At 40.0% G+C, this 17,287-nt stretch overlaps 1 protein-coding gene across 2 annotated transcripts in view; it reads left to right on the top strand.

The window, feature by feature from the left end:
- The window catches only part of Reln (reelin), a 460,252-nt gene that overhangs the window by 278,890 nt on the left and 164,075 nt on the right, over nt 1-17,287 (top strand). For both annotated transcript variants that reach the window (NM_001310464.1, NM_011261.2), the window contains exons 12-15: nt 5,416-5,567; nt 14,416-14,528; nt 16,004-16,212; nt 16,970-17,098. In NM_001310464.1, coding sequence (NP_001297393.1) covers nt 5,416-5,567; nt 14,416-14,528; nt 16,004-16,212; nt 16,970-17,098 — 603 coding nt within the window. The remainder of the gene's footprint in view (nt 1-5,415; nt 5,568-14,415; nt 14,529-16,003; nt 16,213-16,969; nt 17,099-17,287) is intronic.

Raw genomic sequence — 17,287 nt, 5'->3', positions numbered from 1 at the left:
TTAAAAAGAATGAATTTATGAAATTCCTAGGCAAATGGATGGACCTGGAGGGTATCATCCTGAGTGAGGTAACCCAATCACAAAAGAACTCACATGATATGTACTCACTGATAAGTGGATATTAGCCTAGAAACATAGAATAGCCAAGATACAAAATACAATTTGCAAAACACATGAAACTCAAGAAGAATGAAGACCAAAGTGTGGACACTTTGCCCCTTCTTAGAATTGGGAACAAAATATGCATGGAAGGAATTACAGAGACAAAGTTTGGAGCTGAGACAAAAGGATGGACTATCTAGTGACTGCCATACCCGAGGATCCATCCCATAATCAGCCTCCAAACGCTGACACCATTGCATACACTAGCAAGATTTTGCTGAAAGGAACCAGATATAGCTGTCTCTTGTGAGGCTATGCCAGGACCTAGCAAACACAGAAGTGGATGCTCACAGTCAGCTATTGGATGGATCATAGGTCTCCCAATGGAAGAGCTAGAGAAAGTATCCAAGGAGGTAAAGAGGTCTGCAACCCTCTAGGTGGAACAACAATATGAACTAACCAGTACCCCCCAGAGCTCGTGTCTCTAGCTGCATATGTAGCAGAAGATGGCCTAGTCAGCCATCATTGGAAACAATGGCCCATTGGTCTTGCAAACTCTATATGCCTCAGTACAGGAGAATGCCAGGGCCAAGAAGTGGGAGTGGGTGGGTCAGAGAGTGGTGGTGTGGGTATGGGGGACTTTTGGCATCACATTGGAAATGTAAATGAAGAAAATACCTAATAAAAATTAATTAATTTTAAAAAACATATCGTTTTCAACATCTCAAAAACGTTGATGGGAGGAATTATGATTGATAACCATTATAATTTTCTAGAAGGCAACATGCTATACCTTAAGAGAGCCATTAATATTCAATAACTAGTAAGTTTTTGCCTTCTCATTTACAAAATTGCCTAATTTTAATATGTATTTTAATATATTATATATTAATATATTATTTATGTTGACTAATTATTACATTGTTATATATAATTTTTATGTTTTATTGTATAATATATATCTAAATAATTAATGTTTTATACAATCTGGAATTATATACAATTAATGTATAGTATATAATAACATAGTTATAGTATACTTTAGTTTGAGCGAGAGAGAGAGACATAGAGGGGAGCATTATATGACTAAGTGGCATTTTAGTCATTTTGGAACAGAATTGTTAATGGTGCTGGAACGCTTGTTATCTATCTATGAAAAGAAAGTTGGATCTCAGCTTTATCCCTCACCTTCAAATGAATTTCAAATAAATTACATTTATGTAAATGTGAAAATTAAAATTTAAACTTTAAACAGAAAGTGCAAGGGAATATCTCCGTAACCTTGGGGCAAGGTTTCATGCCTGGCAAACACAGAAGTGGATGCTCACAGTCAGCTATTGGATGGAACACAGGGCCCCCAATGGAGGAGCTAGAGAAAGTACCCAAGGAGCTAAAGGGATCTGCAACCCTATAGGTGGAACAACAATATGAACTAACCAGTACCCCGGAGCTCTTGTCTCTAGCTGCATATGTAGCAGAGGATGGCCTAGTCAGCCATCATTGGGAAGAGAGGCCCCTTGGTATTGTAAACTTTATATGCCCCAATACAGGGGAACGCCAGGACCAAGAAGCGGGATGGATGGGTAGGGGAGCAGGGCAGGGGGATGGTATAGGGAACTTTCGGGATAGCGTTTGAAATTTGAAATGTATATAAAGAAAATACCTAATAAAAAATGTGAAAAAAAATAATGAACCTGGGCTGAAGACACAGCTCAGTTAGTTGGTGGAGCGCTTGCCCAGCAAACCTAGAAGCCTGGGTTCAGTCCCAGCACCTCAGGAACCTGGTATGGCGCTTCTCACCTGTGACCCCAGCACCCAGGTAGTTCAAGGCCATTCCCATATATATCGTCAGCTTGAGGGGCCATGTGGGTCTAAATGAAATACTCAGAATAAACAAATGAATACATAAATAAACAAACTCATGAAAATATTAAAAATTAGAATGAATGATGCAAACTGAAGTAAAAGATTACTTCTACTGTTAAAACTTTTTCACATGAGCATATATGCGTGATGTACGTGCATGCTCATGTGTGGGGTCATGTATATGAAACATGTGCACATGTGTATACATGGGGTGTGGAATCCAGGTTGCTTTCTACTATTTTATTGGATCAGAGTTTCTTAGTGAACCCAGAGACCTCAAGGTAGCAAGTCCCTCTGGCCAGCTTGTCCCGGGAGCTCCTCCCTCCCCTCCCAAGTGCTAGAATTATAGGTTGGCTTCCACTCCTGCCCAGTTTTTATGTGGGCACTGGGACCGCGTGCATCTGCACTCTGCTTCACCTGCGTATATGGCAATTACGTTCTTCCCAGACCCGTTCATTAAAAACTTTAATACACTTAAGACATAAATAAAATATATATACCCAAGAAAAATTAGTGTCCAGGAAAAATATAGATTTCTCCTCACAAGGAAGTGAGGCAAGACTGAGATGCTAATGGGCAGTAGACAAGCGTGAGAAGCAACCCTGAGAACAGTAAGGGAGCTGGCCTGACTAAGCATGAATGATGTCTCTGTCATTAGTAGTCATGGGGATGCAAAAGTGAGAAAACATCTTCTTCCCAGCTGCCAAGCTCAAGTTTAAAAGCTGACAAAAATCAGATGATGGGACAAGCTTATGTAGAAGCAGGAATTTTACATCCTCCTAATGGCACATAGCTTTTTAAGTGTGAAGATTAGTGAAGTATTACCCAATAATTCTACTTACACATAAACAGGCATACACATACAAGAATACACACACACACACACACACACACACACACACATATGTATGTATATATACGTATGTATGTATATATGTGTATGTATATATATGCATGTGTGTATATAAGTATGTATATGTGTATATATATATACATATACACACACACATATATATACACATATACATATATACATATATATCCTCACACATTTTCTCGGCTGAAAGCTTGTGAGAGCTCAGAACACAGAGTATTGTGCTGCTTTTTCAATTATTGTAAGGAACACAAAGGTTATAGCATTGTAGATGAAAAAGAGGAAAAGCCAATGTACTAATACAATATAGTCTGTATAGGACTGGATCCCCCATCTCTCATAGGCATCAGTAAAGAGGAGCTGCTAGTGGAGTTAAACATTTAACACTGGCCCTTCCATGCAGCATCTCTAGTAATAGCCAGAAAGTTGGCCTAGAAGCCTATTACAGGTTTTTGGTCATTCTCCTCAAGGGTCTCTTGGCTTCTATTAGATCCAAAAGTATATTTTAAATTTTCTGCTTAAGGAATTCCTCAGACAAACTTGAAAGGAAAAGGAGAAGGTCAAGGGAGAGTCATTTGGGAGCAGAAAAGCACAAATGCTGTATCAGCCCACTCGTTTAAACCTGTGAAACTTGATGACATGAACATAAAGCTCTCACCCAGAGCCAAGGTTGATGGAGAAGCTGATGGCCGGGGGGACTGTACACAGCTGGGTATATGTGGGCAGATGGTTTAGTGATGATCTTTTGGCAAAAACCTGGACCATCAGTCTCCAAATTTAGAAGAGCTTGAAGTGGCCCCAAAATCAAAGTCATTGTGGCACCAGGCATTAAGATTAGACATGGGGAATTTCTGAATGAACAGATCACTAATCTGAAGGATGAGAGAGGCCAGGGCTAGAAGAAGGAAGAGAGAAAAATTCTCACATGATGAGGCAAAGACAAGACTATCAAAGGCAGAGGAAACTAATGATGGTCCAGGCAACGCATCGAGTTATGCTTCAAACATTCTTTTGGTATTGAATTCTTTAGTATCTCCATCATTATCAGTCTCCTGCTAGGTATTAGACCCTGATCAAGATATAAAAACATAAAAATAAGGCAACTTCCTTAGGAGTTGGTATGCCAGGTATGAAGAAAAGCATATAAAGAAATAATCAAAATATATGTTTAGGAAATGGTATCACAAAAGATAATATGAGATGTGGTGATACTGTCTCAGGGAAAATGATACTATCCAGGCAGAATGAGGGAGTCTAGGGAATGCTCTGTAGAGGGCATGTTAGAGAATGACTTTGGGTTTGTTTAGGAGACAGTGGTAAAGGCATGGAGGCCTTATAGAGGTTATTATAGACTTTAAATTCCTATTATATAGCCAGGGTGTTTGGTAGAAGAGAGACACATGGAACACGCACAGAGGTGCGACCTGCAATGGGTTCTTGGGTCAGACCAATTAGGGTAGGAGTTTACAATTTGTCCAGACAGCAGTGGGGAGCCCCTGAATGTGCCTAAGCAAAACCGAGACAGAATCACATTCTCATATTTGAAAAAAATTACCCTTTGTGTCTATGGACTAGGATCTAAACTCCTTTTTCTGAACCTTGTCTTCCAATGTATCATTCAAATGTATTTTCTACCCTTCTCCAGCACACACTTTTATGAAGATCTAGTGACATCTGTGCTGTAACTGTGCTATAGCTAGGGCTATACCCAGTTCTCAGCCTATTCTTATATGATTTACCAACCCCAAGTCCAGTATATTACTAAAGGAAGAGACAAGCTTTAGAGTCCAGCTACATGGTTTTGAATACAGTGTGTGTCCTTTGTTGGCCATCCTTAACATCTGTGTATCTCAGTTTCCAGTTATAATCAAGATGTGCTTACTGTCTTACAGAGTTTCTGCGGGGTTGAAACTAGGTTAGTGTGCAAAGTCCCTAGAAAAGGATCTAGCATGTGAGCTGGCACTACATAGAAGTGAGATGTTTTAATTCTCTCTATATATCCAGGTACCTGCCTGGCAAGATCCAGCTTAAATATCAGCTTCTTTATGAAAATTTGTTCTACTCTTCCTGGCTCTTACAGCTTTTCATTATAATACACATATATAATAATTACACGTATACTATATCCTTAATATAAAGCCACCATAAAAGCATTTATAATGCTGACCTCCCTGGTTCACTAGTGTTAATTTGACTCTTCAACTCCACTATAAGTACTTTTAAGAATAAACATTTTATATGTGGGGTAGGGGGAATCAATTGGAGCAGAAAGAAGAGAGTGAATTTGCTCAGTATGCACTATACCCTTGAATGACATTTCCAGACCATTAAAAAAGAATAAATACTGTCTTGCTCCTAAATGTGGCTCTCGACACAGAAGAGACAAAAACAAATATTCATTTCCTAAAGCAGATAGCAGAAGTGTGACTGAGCAGCGTGTTTAAGGTTTATTCATTGCCCGAAGTCTGTGGTATCACATCTTCACTTCAGAATTATCCATCACTAAATAAAATACTACTCTACACAAGGTTGGATTTGGTATTCTAACTCTTAGATCCTTCCTTTTTTTGTAGATGGGATATCTTGGGAGCAGTAGTTGGTGCAGACTGTGGAACCGTAGAATCAGGACTATCACTGGTGTTCCTCAAAGATGGAGAGAGGAAGCTTTGCACCCCCTACATGGATACAACTGGTTATGGCAACCTGAGGTTCTACTTCGTTATGGGTAGGTACAAGCCACTGCCTTTCCCTATGTAAATATTATTGCTTATTATTTACCACATAAAATCAAAATTACTGAAGTCAGAGGCAAAGACCTGTGGGACTCATCCTGCCTCAGGCAAGCCTTGTTGATGCCATCTTGTATAGAAAGGCCATTCTTGACATGCCATGCTAAGAGCAAAGACAAACTGCCACAATGTCTTCCTCTTACTTCTCTTCCTTGGTCATTGTGGCAATGTTGCATGTAATAACAATTAGGGGGAAAGGTGATGAGTTTGAAGGAATGTGGGGAGGGTTGAGTGGGAAGATTTGGAGGAAGGAAATGGAAGGAAGAATTTTTGTAATTTTAAAAATAAGACAATAAGAAAGAAGCACAAAGCAAGGTGACCCCTTTGTCCATAGTCTGTCACCTGACCTCTCATCCAGGTAAGTCGTTCATTTCCATGGATATCTTGTTATTACACAACTGCTGTTAGGGGAAGCAGGGGGGGGAAATGGTTTATAGTAGCCTATCATGTTTTATAATCATCTCTATTTCCTAATAAGTTTTAAAAGCACATAAAGTGGTCATAAAACATATATAAATGATACAAACTTAAATACATAAAGATGGAAAATATCCATAGATAAACTAGGGGCTTGACATTTGTGGCCTATCAGATTTGTCTCAGTAGTCAACACGAGCACAGTGACATATTCTGTCACTGATATTCCTGTCACACGCTTTCCTTATGGAGTGGAAAATCACAGGCAGGATCTGGAAATGGGACAGGAACTTAGCCACCAAGAAGTCAGGTCATGAGGACAGCTTCCCCTGCCTATGACTCAGAGGTGTTGTTCACATGCCTGGCTCGGCCTCTTGACAGTTGTACAGCTCAGGGTTGCATGCGATGGCTCTCAAGACTATCATGGCTGCGAGCATATAACACAGGGAGTTATAGGTCTAAAGGGACGGAATCCTTAAGTTCAGGGCATCTGTACTTACTCTAAAATGATTTGTGCATTTAAGTATCCAGACTTTGTTAAGTGATAGTCAAACCATCTCTCACTTCATTAAAAGTGACCCCTAGAGAGCATGAGCAAAACATAAGGTTGTAATAACCTCTCTGGCTTGTTTTTCCAGCTTTACCTTCTTGATAAAATTTATGTGAAATTAGAATTTCAATGTTAAATCTTCCCATCTCCATGCATCTATTAAGGATTAAATCATCATTGTGTTAATTCCTTCATATAGAGCTTGTATAGGACATTAAGTCATCTTTAATTCTTCCTGTAACAAAAATGATTATTAACTAATGAATTAAAATAGTATTGACTATGTGGGAAGATGTATTTTACTAAGTCCAAAGAAATACACTCTCCTAGATAAAAGGAACTCCATTCAGTAAAAAGTAAGCCATACATATTGAATATAGAGCCTGGGGTAGGACACAGAGACAGTGCAGAGCAATGCTGCTCCAACCATACAGTTGCTGGATGAGTGAGTTAACCCAGAAAAGCTGTTAAATGACCTTCCCCAGCTCGTCTGTCTGTCTGTGCCACTACCACACATCTGTCTGTGCCGTTACTGCTTTGGAGGTGACTCAGATGACGCCCATGACCACAAGTGACATTTGACTGTGTGTGCAGAGGATGCACACACAGGGAGAGAGGGCTGAGGGTGGCAGCAGGGAAGGATAAGGGTGAGGTTTCATGAGCACTGTGGGACTGGACCATTTCTTGAAGGCCAGAATTTCAGAGTAACCATTCTGAATAAAGGACTTTAAAAAATCAAAGTGTGTAATATATTTGCAGTTAGCTCATTTTTCAAAAGGATTAGAGGAAACATGTAAGATGGCTAAAGAGGTTAGCTCTTCCTCTTGCTGTCATGTGAAAGGATTCTTGGTAGTGGTTTTTAGTGAGATAATTCTATCATGAGTGTGAAGAAGAAACTGAAATAATCAGAAACCAGAAGACAAGACACTACTTAGGACAGTGGAGTCAGACTTCACCCAACAAATTAGAACAGAATGATATATGGCTTAGTTAAATTTGTATTAATGTTATAAAGTTTATAATGAATAATATTTTAAACAATGATTTTTAGCAAATTTTGATAAATGCTTCCCTTACCATGCAATGTATTTTGTCTGACAATTCTGTTAAGTGTTTAATGTGCTACTCAGGGTGACAGGAAAGTGAGCCAGTGCTAAGTGGAGGTAGGAAGGAGAGGACCAGACAGGACAGGAATCAGCTGAAGTTGGGGCACAGCTGTCGGTGGTTATGAAAACAATATGTTTCTCTTCTCAGTGCCTGGGGGACTGGTACATTCCCTACAATGGCACGTTTTTTTAAGAGGCAGGTATGCAGAAGATTTGGCCTTAGACATGTTAAGACCAGGATTTCTAGAATACCACATAAAAACAGAGGTTCTGCTCACAGTTTAGAGCACTTTTGAAAACCATTCACATACTGTTCCTTGATGAATGAGTGTAATAAAGATGAACTGGTGAATAAAGAGAAGAGGCTTTTGGCTGGATTTTGAAAGTTGAAATAATTTCCCCAGAGCTGCTGATAGCCAGCAACTTAGGGAAAATCTTTCCCCTGTGGAGATAGAAAGAAAAAGGAATAAAGAGTGCAGAAGAGCATAAAGAGAAGGGGAAGGGAGGCAGATGGAGGAGGAAGGGGCTTCCATGGGATAACAGAGGGGTCTGCTGTGTAGGAAACACCATGGAAGGTAAAGTCAGCCAGGATGAAGCTGAGAAACCAGGGATGGCCTTGAGAAGCGGGGGGATGGCTGGCATACCAGTGTGCATACAGAATTAACTAGAGAGGCGCATGCCTGGGAATCAGGACCACTGCTTCCAGAATGTCACCAGAGATACACAGAAATGGAGTCAAGATCTTGAGGAAGCAGCACGGAGAGAAGCTGATTTTCAGGATGAGATAAAACAGGACAGGATAGAGAACATCGAGATGGGTAAGGAGAGTCGGGCCTGGAGAGGAGAAAGCTGCACCCAAAGAAAAGATCCCAAAATGTGGGGGCTTTGAAGAGAATGTAAGCAGTGTGAGAAGGAGGCGGTCATAAGTCACCGCCCACTCACTCAGTGTGGTGCTCCGGGAATGAGAGGCCCTAGATCATACTTCCTTTCAGGCTGGTGTACAGTGTGTTCAATCCTTGGTTCAGATCAGTTCTCGTGACTAGCATTTGTGTTAACTTCAAGTTTCAGAATTCAGTTAAAACTTCATTTCCCTTACCTATCTGCTCACATTCAACAAACATTTGTGAGGACCAGTATCTAGTAGAGTGGTTTAGAGCTGAACTTCAGTGACCAAGACAAAAATATCCTAGTGAAGACCATTCATTTGACTGTCAGTTCACTGCTCCTCTGAAGATGTCTACTGAGCAGTTAGTTTGTTCTCAGCTACTTTAATCACACCATCTCTTTACTCTGGACTCCTACTCTGATATATCATCACAATGCAATTAATGCTAATTATCATTCTTTCTTATGAGGAATCTCTCCTTATGCTTTAATCTCTGTGGATGCCGGAAACTGTGAGTCCTAATGTGACTTTTCTATATGCTGTGTTTTCTTCTATCCATATGTGTATACCTATGATGAAGTTTGATAAGTAAACTATAAGTCAGGCATAGTAAAGACCTAAGGATAAATGAAATATGGGTTGGGGAGATGTTATAGTGGATAAACAACTTGCCTTGAAAGTTTAGGGTTTGAGTTTGGACCCCTAGCATGCATGTAAAAAGCCAAGTGCATCAGTGAGCTCCTGTAACCCAGACTAGACACAGAGATGAAGGATCCCTGGGGCTTTCTGACCAGCCAGACTAGCTAAATGGCAAACTCCAGTGTAGTCAGGGACACTATTTCAAAAGCTAAGGTCAAGAGCAACAGATAGAGATGCCCAGCATTGACTTCTGGGCTCATGGCATGGAAACATGAGTGTGTATATGCATGCACACACACAAAAACACACACACACATTCATGCACATATGCATGCATGCATGTACACATGTGTACACACACACACTCATGCACATATGCATGCATACATGTACACATATACACACACACACTCAAGCACAAACACACACATGCACACATGCAAGCAGTTTAGTACCCAACTCTTCTAAAAGTGAAGTGTCAGATGAATATTAGTAATTCTATGTCATGCTTAACTTCAAGTAACATACAATGTAAAGAAAACCCTAGGGGTAGTGGACACTACTGTATGTGTCTTGGGGTTTTGGTTTTTGTTTTGTTGTTGTTTGGTTTGGTTTTTGTTTTCTCACTAAATGACCAGCTGAGGTCAAGGTATCCTTCCCTGCCTAGCCTAGTGCTAGGAAAATAGTAAAATTCGGCAAAACCACTTTCTTCACACAAATAAGTGCCTATAAAGCTATTTAAAACAGTAGCTAAGTACTCTAAAACCAGCCAGCCAGCCAGCCATCCAGCTTTCATTGAAATCCTTCTGAACTTTACTTGCTGTACAAGCTGCCTCCTGTGTCCTCCTTTCCACCACGCATCAAAGCTTTGAAAGCTAAGCAAGATTCCATGTCTTTCTATAGGAGTTGCTGTCACTGAATTTCACAGGACTGACAGATTGTCCTCAGAGGGACATTTCAGATAAACTCTGTCATCATCTTCATGTCTTGGCTCCTCTTGAACCTTCTTTGCCACTCTCTCCTGTGTGAGCATCCCCCATGTGTCTTCTCTGAGCAGCTGCTGTTCACTCACTGTTCTAAGAGAGCCAAGAAGATCCCTGGAACCAGTTAATGAAGGTTCAGAGAGTGAACCGTTCAGGCCTGTGTCCTTAAATATGCTATGTTAACATTACCCAATGGGACTTTTCATGTTTTAGCTCCTTCTTGATAATTTCTAACTATTACTTAATGTCTGATGGGAAGAAGGAAAATGTTGGAAAATGTTGTTTTCATCTGTATCTTTCTTCCTCTGGGCACTGCCATTTTCAGTAAACTTAGTAACTGTTTTATTACACTGTATGAAATGCTATAATAAATGATACCAGTGTCAAAATCAGAATTTTCTCTACAGGTTGTTGGCCCTGAGTGATAAACATCTGTTGGAAAGAAGTCTACATTATCACTCTATCTACCTTCCCTAGTTCAGCTCTAATCACATAATCAGTAAATAGTAACTATATGTTCATTTTAAAATGCACTACATGTGCAGCATGCCAATTTTCAAGCCTTAGAAATACAACCATCCCACAGTTTCCCTGGGTGATGTCATTACAGGGTTGAGGTAATCAATACAGGGTTGAGGTCAAACAGAAAGCCATCAGACACAGACTTGATTCTGAGCCTTATATATAGCCTCTCCTAGTCTCAGTCCCATCAGCAGAGTGATAAATGCATCTATACTTATTGAAACTATTGTTATGAAATGGAAACATATAATACTTTAATATTTTGTTGCACAACATGGTATATACTGAATTATAAGTAGGTATGATTAATCTTATTCATACTCTACTAAAGACAAAACCCGTTCAGGAAGTATCTGGCACCATTTGCAACCTCAATACTTACATTACAATGTTGCTGAAAAACAATATTTCCTTGGGAAGATAATTAGTTACTAGATGGATTTCTTTCTTTACAAGTAGCAGAAGTATAACTTCAGTGTCTAAAGCTACAATATATGGTGTACTCCCTTAAACTGTTCAACCACTGTGGACACAGATTTCCTACAACACCATTATATAGTTCACTGGAATCCCAATTGCGCAGAGCTGCTCTAGGGACAAAGCAGAAGGACAAGGACATGTGCTGGCCCTCTTCTTCCCTGGATTAGCTAGGTGCTCAAGCAGCCAGAAGCTCCCAGTCCTCTGCCGCTTGTCTCATAGATGCTGGCTTCTCAAGTTAGCAAACCAACGTCCAGTGCTGCTCAAACATGTCAAATAGCTTATAAGACGAACTTAGGCAGCTTGAGAGGATTTGCACAGTATGAATCTAATAAATCACTTCCAGAGCCAAGCGTGAGTGCCTAGTAAGGCATTTGTCAGGGTTATGAAAATAATTGCTCTTAGGAACATGAAAGAACAGTGTTTCATAAATAAGAGTGCTTGTTTATCAGAATGGGCTTTGCATATTGCCTTAACGAGGTGACCATCGTCAACTGTTGGTATTTTTGGATTCAACTAATTTATTTAAGGGCCCTAAAAGTGCTATCTTGGAGACACTGCAAAGATCTATAGGCCAATCACAATTCCCATTAAGGCCATGAAAATGCAGTGGCTGAGCCTGAAGGAACCAGCATTACAACACTGGATCAGACATTTCATGTTGTCATACCTTGGGAGCAGTTCTAGACCTGTGGGCAATGAGATGCCCTCCTCCACTCCTCCTACCAAGACAGTACCCAAGACATGCACTGGTCTTCAATCACCCTTCTATTCCTGTCTACTGTTAATGTTTTTCTCTATAGCTTTCCTTTTGGCTAACAGTTCTTCAGTTATAAAATTTGTTATACTAATTAGGTTCCATCTAGCTTTCTTAGCTTCACTTGTTAGACAGTTTCTTCCAAACTGCAGACCTCCATTATCCTAACTGAATCAAACCAAATTATCTATAAACAATGGACACCTTCTTGGCTTAATTAATTTTTAGTAGTGTATCAACCATTATTCGTTGATTTCAATAAATTCCCAAAGTATGATCTTATTCTAAACTTTGAAGAGTACCTTACTGGTACCACAGAATATCAGCAATAGCAGTTACATGTAAATAAAGCTAACATCAGTGATATTGATTTTAGAACCAAGGGATTTCTTAGAAATGTAAGGATGACAGAAAAGTTTGGTGTGCTGCACTTGATAAATGCTTCTGCATGCCTGTACCCTGTGTGGCTAGTGCTGTTGTGTACCCTGTGTGGCGAGTGCTGTTGTGTACCCCTGTGTGGCTAGTGCTGTTATAGATGGCAATCTGGTGGGGGTTCTTCTACTTAGCCATAGTTATTGATAACATGTAACAGGGAAAGAATAGATCAGTGGTGACCAGACAGAACACCTACTGAGGGTATTCTATGACCAGGGACTCTCACTTCCCTTTCAGTTCTAATATTATATCACATTTTGTGACCACAAAGTAGTGATAGAGGGCAAACTCTACTATATACCTGCCACTAATCAAGTAAAGCACCAGATATTAATGTAAAAAGTAAAAAGTACATGCTTAAAATGCAAGCATGTCTTCTAAACTATTGTCAGTGCTACTTGAAGCATCTTCATAGCACCATTCCAGAAGTCTTTGATGCAGGGAATCACCAGGCATTTTGATATAAATAGGCTTAAAGACAAAAGTTACTTGATCATCTCAATGGATACAGAAAAGGCCCTTGACAAAACCCAACAAGACTTAATGATAAAAGTCCTAGAGTATGGGACTAGAGAAAACATGCCTCGACATAATAAAGGCTATGTATGACAAGCCCACATCCAACATCATCTTAAATGGAGGGAAATCTTGAAGTGACACCATTAAAATTGGGTGTAGGGCAGGGCTGTCCAGTGTCCCCACTCCATCTCAGTGTAGGGCTCAGGGCACTAACAGGAACTGGAGGGCAAGAGAAGGAAACTAAAAGAATACAAAGGGAAAAACAAGAAGTCAAAATATCTCAGTTTACAGATGATATGATACATACAGGCGCCCAGATTTCTACCCGAAAACTGTAGAACTAATAATTTCAGCAAAGAGACAAGGTACAAAGTCAACGTAAAAATCAGTCACCTTTCTATACACCAACAGCAAATACAGAGAGAAAAAGACCGTGGACGCACTCACACTTATCAGTAGCCTCAAAGACTATGAGAATTTTATAATAAACTTTACTAAGGAGGTGAAAGACATCTACAATGAAAATTTCAATCTGTGAAGTAGTTGAGGAAGACACTAGAAAATGGAGAGACCTTCATACTCATGGATTGGTAAAATTAATACTACCAAAACAACCATTCTACCAAAAGCCACTTACAGATTCAATGCTATCCCTATCAAAAAGCCCAGAGCATTTTTTACAAAAGTAGTGGAAAAATCCTAAAATTGTTGTAACCTTAAAACAAACAAACAAATAAAAAAAAAAAACCAACCCACACACATAGTCAATATAACCAATATAATCCCAAGCAAGAAGAACAATGTTGGAGGGATTACCATTCCAGATTTCAAGATATATTATAGAGCCATAATAAACAGTATGGTACTGGCACAAAACAAACTTGTAGACAGGTGGAATGAAATAGAAGACCCAAGCATGAGTGGCAAAAACTACAGCTACTTAAAGGCCATGATAAACAGGGGCCTGGGGAAATTATTAGTCCCAGGCATGGCGGCTCAAGTTGTAATCCCAGCACTGTGGAGGGAGAGACTAACAGATTCCTGAGACTTACAAATCAGCCAGCTTTGTCTGCTTCATGAATTCCAAGACAATGAAAGAACCTGTGTTAGCAAAAGTAACACATAAGGTTGTCTTCTGGCCTGCATATACAAGTACAACGTCTACACGAATACCCACACAATGAAAAGGCACATATGTCCATGTGCAACACACACATATACACACAGTGCACTTCTTTTTAACTGGGTTGAGTCATGGCCATCTAGCCACTGCTCAGCACACTGTTATTTGTGTAATTCCATCAAACAAAGAGGAATGTTGTCCTTACATCTCAAGTCTTTGATCTGGAACATGGCTCTTCATTAATTAGTTTCTTGAGTCCCATTGTTAAGTGACATGTAGTACTGCCATTTGTCTCTCTGATTTCCAATGCTATGTTTAATGTTTTGGATACAAGTTGTTTCTAACACCGTGAATCATTTGTTTGGTACAGGAGGAATCTGTGACCCTGGAGTCTCTCATGAAAACGATATCATCTTATATGCAAAGATTGAAGGAAGAAAAGAACACATTGCACTGGACACTCTTACCTATTCTTCCTATAAGGTACAAACGCCCATCCTTATGCCTGATGATGTACCTCGGAACTCTAAGGCCAAAGCCAGATCCACGAAGACCATGCCAGGCACAGAGGATGCACCTCTTTTCTTGCCGCCCCAGGAAGTTGCTAGATTTTTTTTTTAAGGGACTTGGGTATTTTAAGATTCAGTTTTATTTTTATTTCTGATATAAATGAGAACTCTGGTTTTGTCAAGAAGAAAGAATTACAGCAACAATAAAACAAAACCCAGCCCTCTGACTACAGTTATTCTTGTCCCTGAGAAAGCTGTAAACATGACTCTAATCATGCAGTTTCATAGCCTTGCTTTTAGTCACAATGAGTGGAGCCCCCGCACTGGCGATTTGCTAGTCAGAAGGCATTGCAAGAGTTCACATCATTGTTACCCTTACATTTTTCTTTGCTAATCAGAGCTGTAGGATTGGTCATTTCCCTCTGCTCTCTTTCTGAGAGGACAGGTGTTATTTCTGGCTATTTACAAACATCTAGAAAACCATGCAAGATGCTTGTCATGGGTGTAAAATTTTTTTTATTCTATCAGTATGTGCTGATCTTACACTGTAGCACTTGAACCACTTTACAGAACTTAGGAGCTGGAGAGAAGTCTCTGTCACTAACAAGCTTGCTCTATAAGCCGCAGTAACTAAGTTTGGACTCCAGAACACAAGTAAGAAGTTGGTCATTGTGGTGCACATCTGCAGTCTCAACACTGGGGAGGTGGGAGCAGGAGGACCCCTCGAGCCTGACCAGCCAGTTTAGCTGAATTGATAAGCTCCAAGTTCAGTGAGAGATGCATGCCTTCAACCATTGGCCTCATGTACACAGGTACACACCAGTTCATGCACACATACACACAAAATAAAGAATTTTAAAATGGTTAACAAAGGGAGCAGTCAGAGAAAAATGTCCAGCAAGTTCAGCATATAGTTGATTGTATAACCCAGATGATGGCACTTGAAATGTTATTGTGGACTACTTTTTTGCAATTACATGGTAGGATTCTACCTGGTCCTGTGACTGCTTCACACCAAATCATAGAATTTAAAGATTGTGTATCAATTTACTTGCCTATGGCTACTTCTGTTCTGAGTCTCATTTTTAAATTTCCTAGTTGGTAAAAACACTAATATTACACAAAACCACTTTTGAAAGCATTAATGATAAAGTCAAATAATTATTCAACTGCCTTAATCCTGTGCTTAGTCCTGTCCTGGGAAACACAAACGCGATCAGTCAGTCACACACCAGGAGCCTCACTGTCCACACAGAAATTCTGAGTCCTTGAAGTGAGTTGTCCTTGAAGACAAAACCTTCCACATGAACCAATAAATATAGCAGAAAGTCACAGCCTGGTGTGCAGTAAATGGCAGTTCTGTATTTAGTGATTTGTTAGGTAGAGTCTAAGATTCATATTGGCTAGATGGAAAGGGTTGTAAATAATGTGAGTGTCCTTTCTTGGAAGGTTCCGTCTTTGGTTTCTGTGGTCATCAACCCTGAACTTCAGACACCTGCCACCAAATTTTGTCTCAGGCAAAAGAGCCACCAAGGGTATAATCGGAATGTCTGGGCTGTGGACTTCTTCCATGTGCTGCCCGTTCTCCCTTCAACAATGTCTCACATGATCCAGTTTTCTATTAATTTGGGATGCGGCACACACCAGCCTGGGAACAGGTGAGAAGCATGCCGAGTGTCCTAACATGGTAGGAAATAAACACATGCACTGGACCATTGAAGTAAGTTTGTCAGTAGATTTTTGGATGGGATTTTAACAAAATATCCATTAAGAAAATACAGATTCCTACTCCCTCCCTAAAAGAGTTCTTTGGTTAATAAATAGAAGGGATGTGACTGGGTAGATTTTTAGGTTAGAATAGTTTCATTCTGGGAGCTTGATACAAGTTATCAGAGGTGTTCACCATGCTGTGTGGCAGCATCCGTTCTAACAGATTGCTGGGTGAAGATGACTGAAGACAAGATTGGCCTCTGTTGGCTGGTGACCCCTTATAATAGGTATGGAAGTCAATTAGCACTTCAAGGGCTATGACTTCTCTGCTCCTCTTGCATAAGTGTTGCTCCCATCCTCTGTAAAGAACTTTGCTGACCTCACATTCACAGGATGAAGTGACAGTGTGAGACATGGTAATTGCCTTGCTATCTATCAAATTCAAGAGCACAAACCCAGTTTACTGTGTATTGTCCTTCAGACATAGCTTTTATGGCAGTAATCCAATGGCTTGCCCTCTGAAGGCTGGTCAGGCTTCAGTGAGAGATGACACATTTAGTAAAGGTCTTAGAGGAATCCCACATTCATCGACTCATTCAAGGTATTTAGCTAGAAATAAAAAGAATCAAAAAAAATAAATTAAAAAAAAAAGAAACATTTGTTAACTTTGCTCCCTTTGTGTTGGACTTGTTCTGTTGTTATTAGCGTCAGCTTGGAGTTTTCTACTAACCATGGACGGTCCTGGTCCCTACTCCACACTGAGTGCTTGCCGGAGATCTGTGCAGGCCCCCACCTCCCCCACAGCACTGTCTACTCCTCAGAAAACTACAGCGGGTGAGTGAGCTTGCTCCAAGGCTCAGGGAAAGGACGGGGCCATGTTGTGGGATGAAAAACAGTGAGCGATTCTGAGACTAGAATTTTAAATAATAATTAGGTAACCTGACTTTTCCTTAAGAGTGATATTGTGAAAATAAATATACCCATATTTTTAGCTAAATCCTATGTATGACCACACTGTATGAG

The sequence above is a fragment of the Mus musculus genome, chromosome 5, assembly GCF_000001635.26.
Source record: "Mus musculus strain C57BL/6J chromosome 5, GRCm38.p6 C57BL/6J".
NCBI lineage: Eukaryota > Metazoa > Chordata > Mammalia > Rodentia > Muridae > Mus > Mus musculus.
Note: the sequence above shows the minus strand (reverse complement) of the source record. Positions and strands in the feature narration are given on the sequence as shown.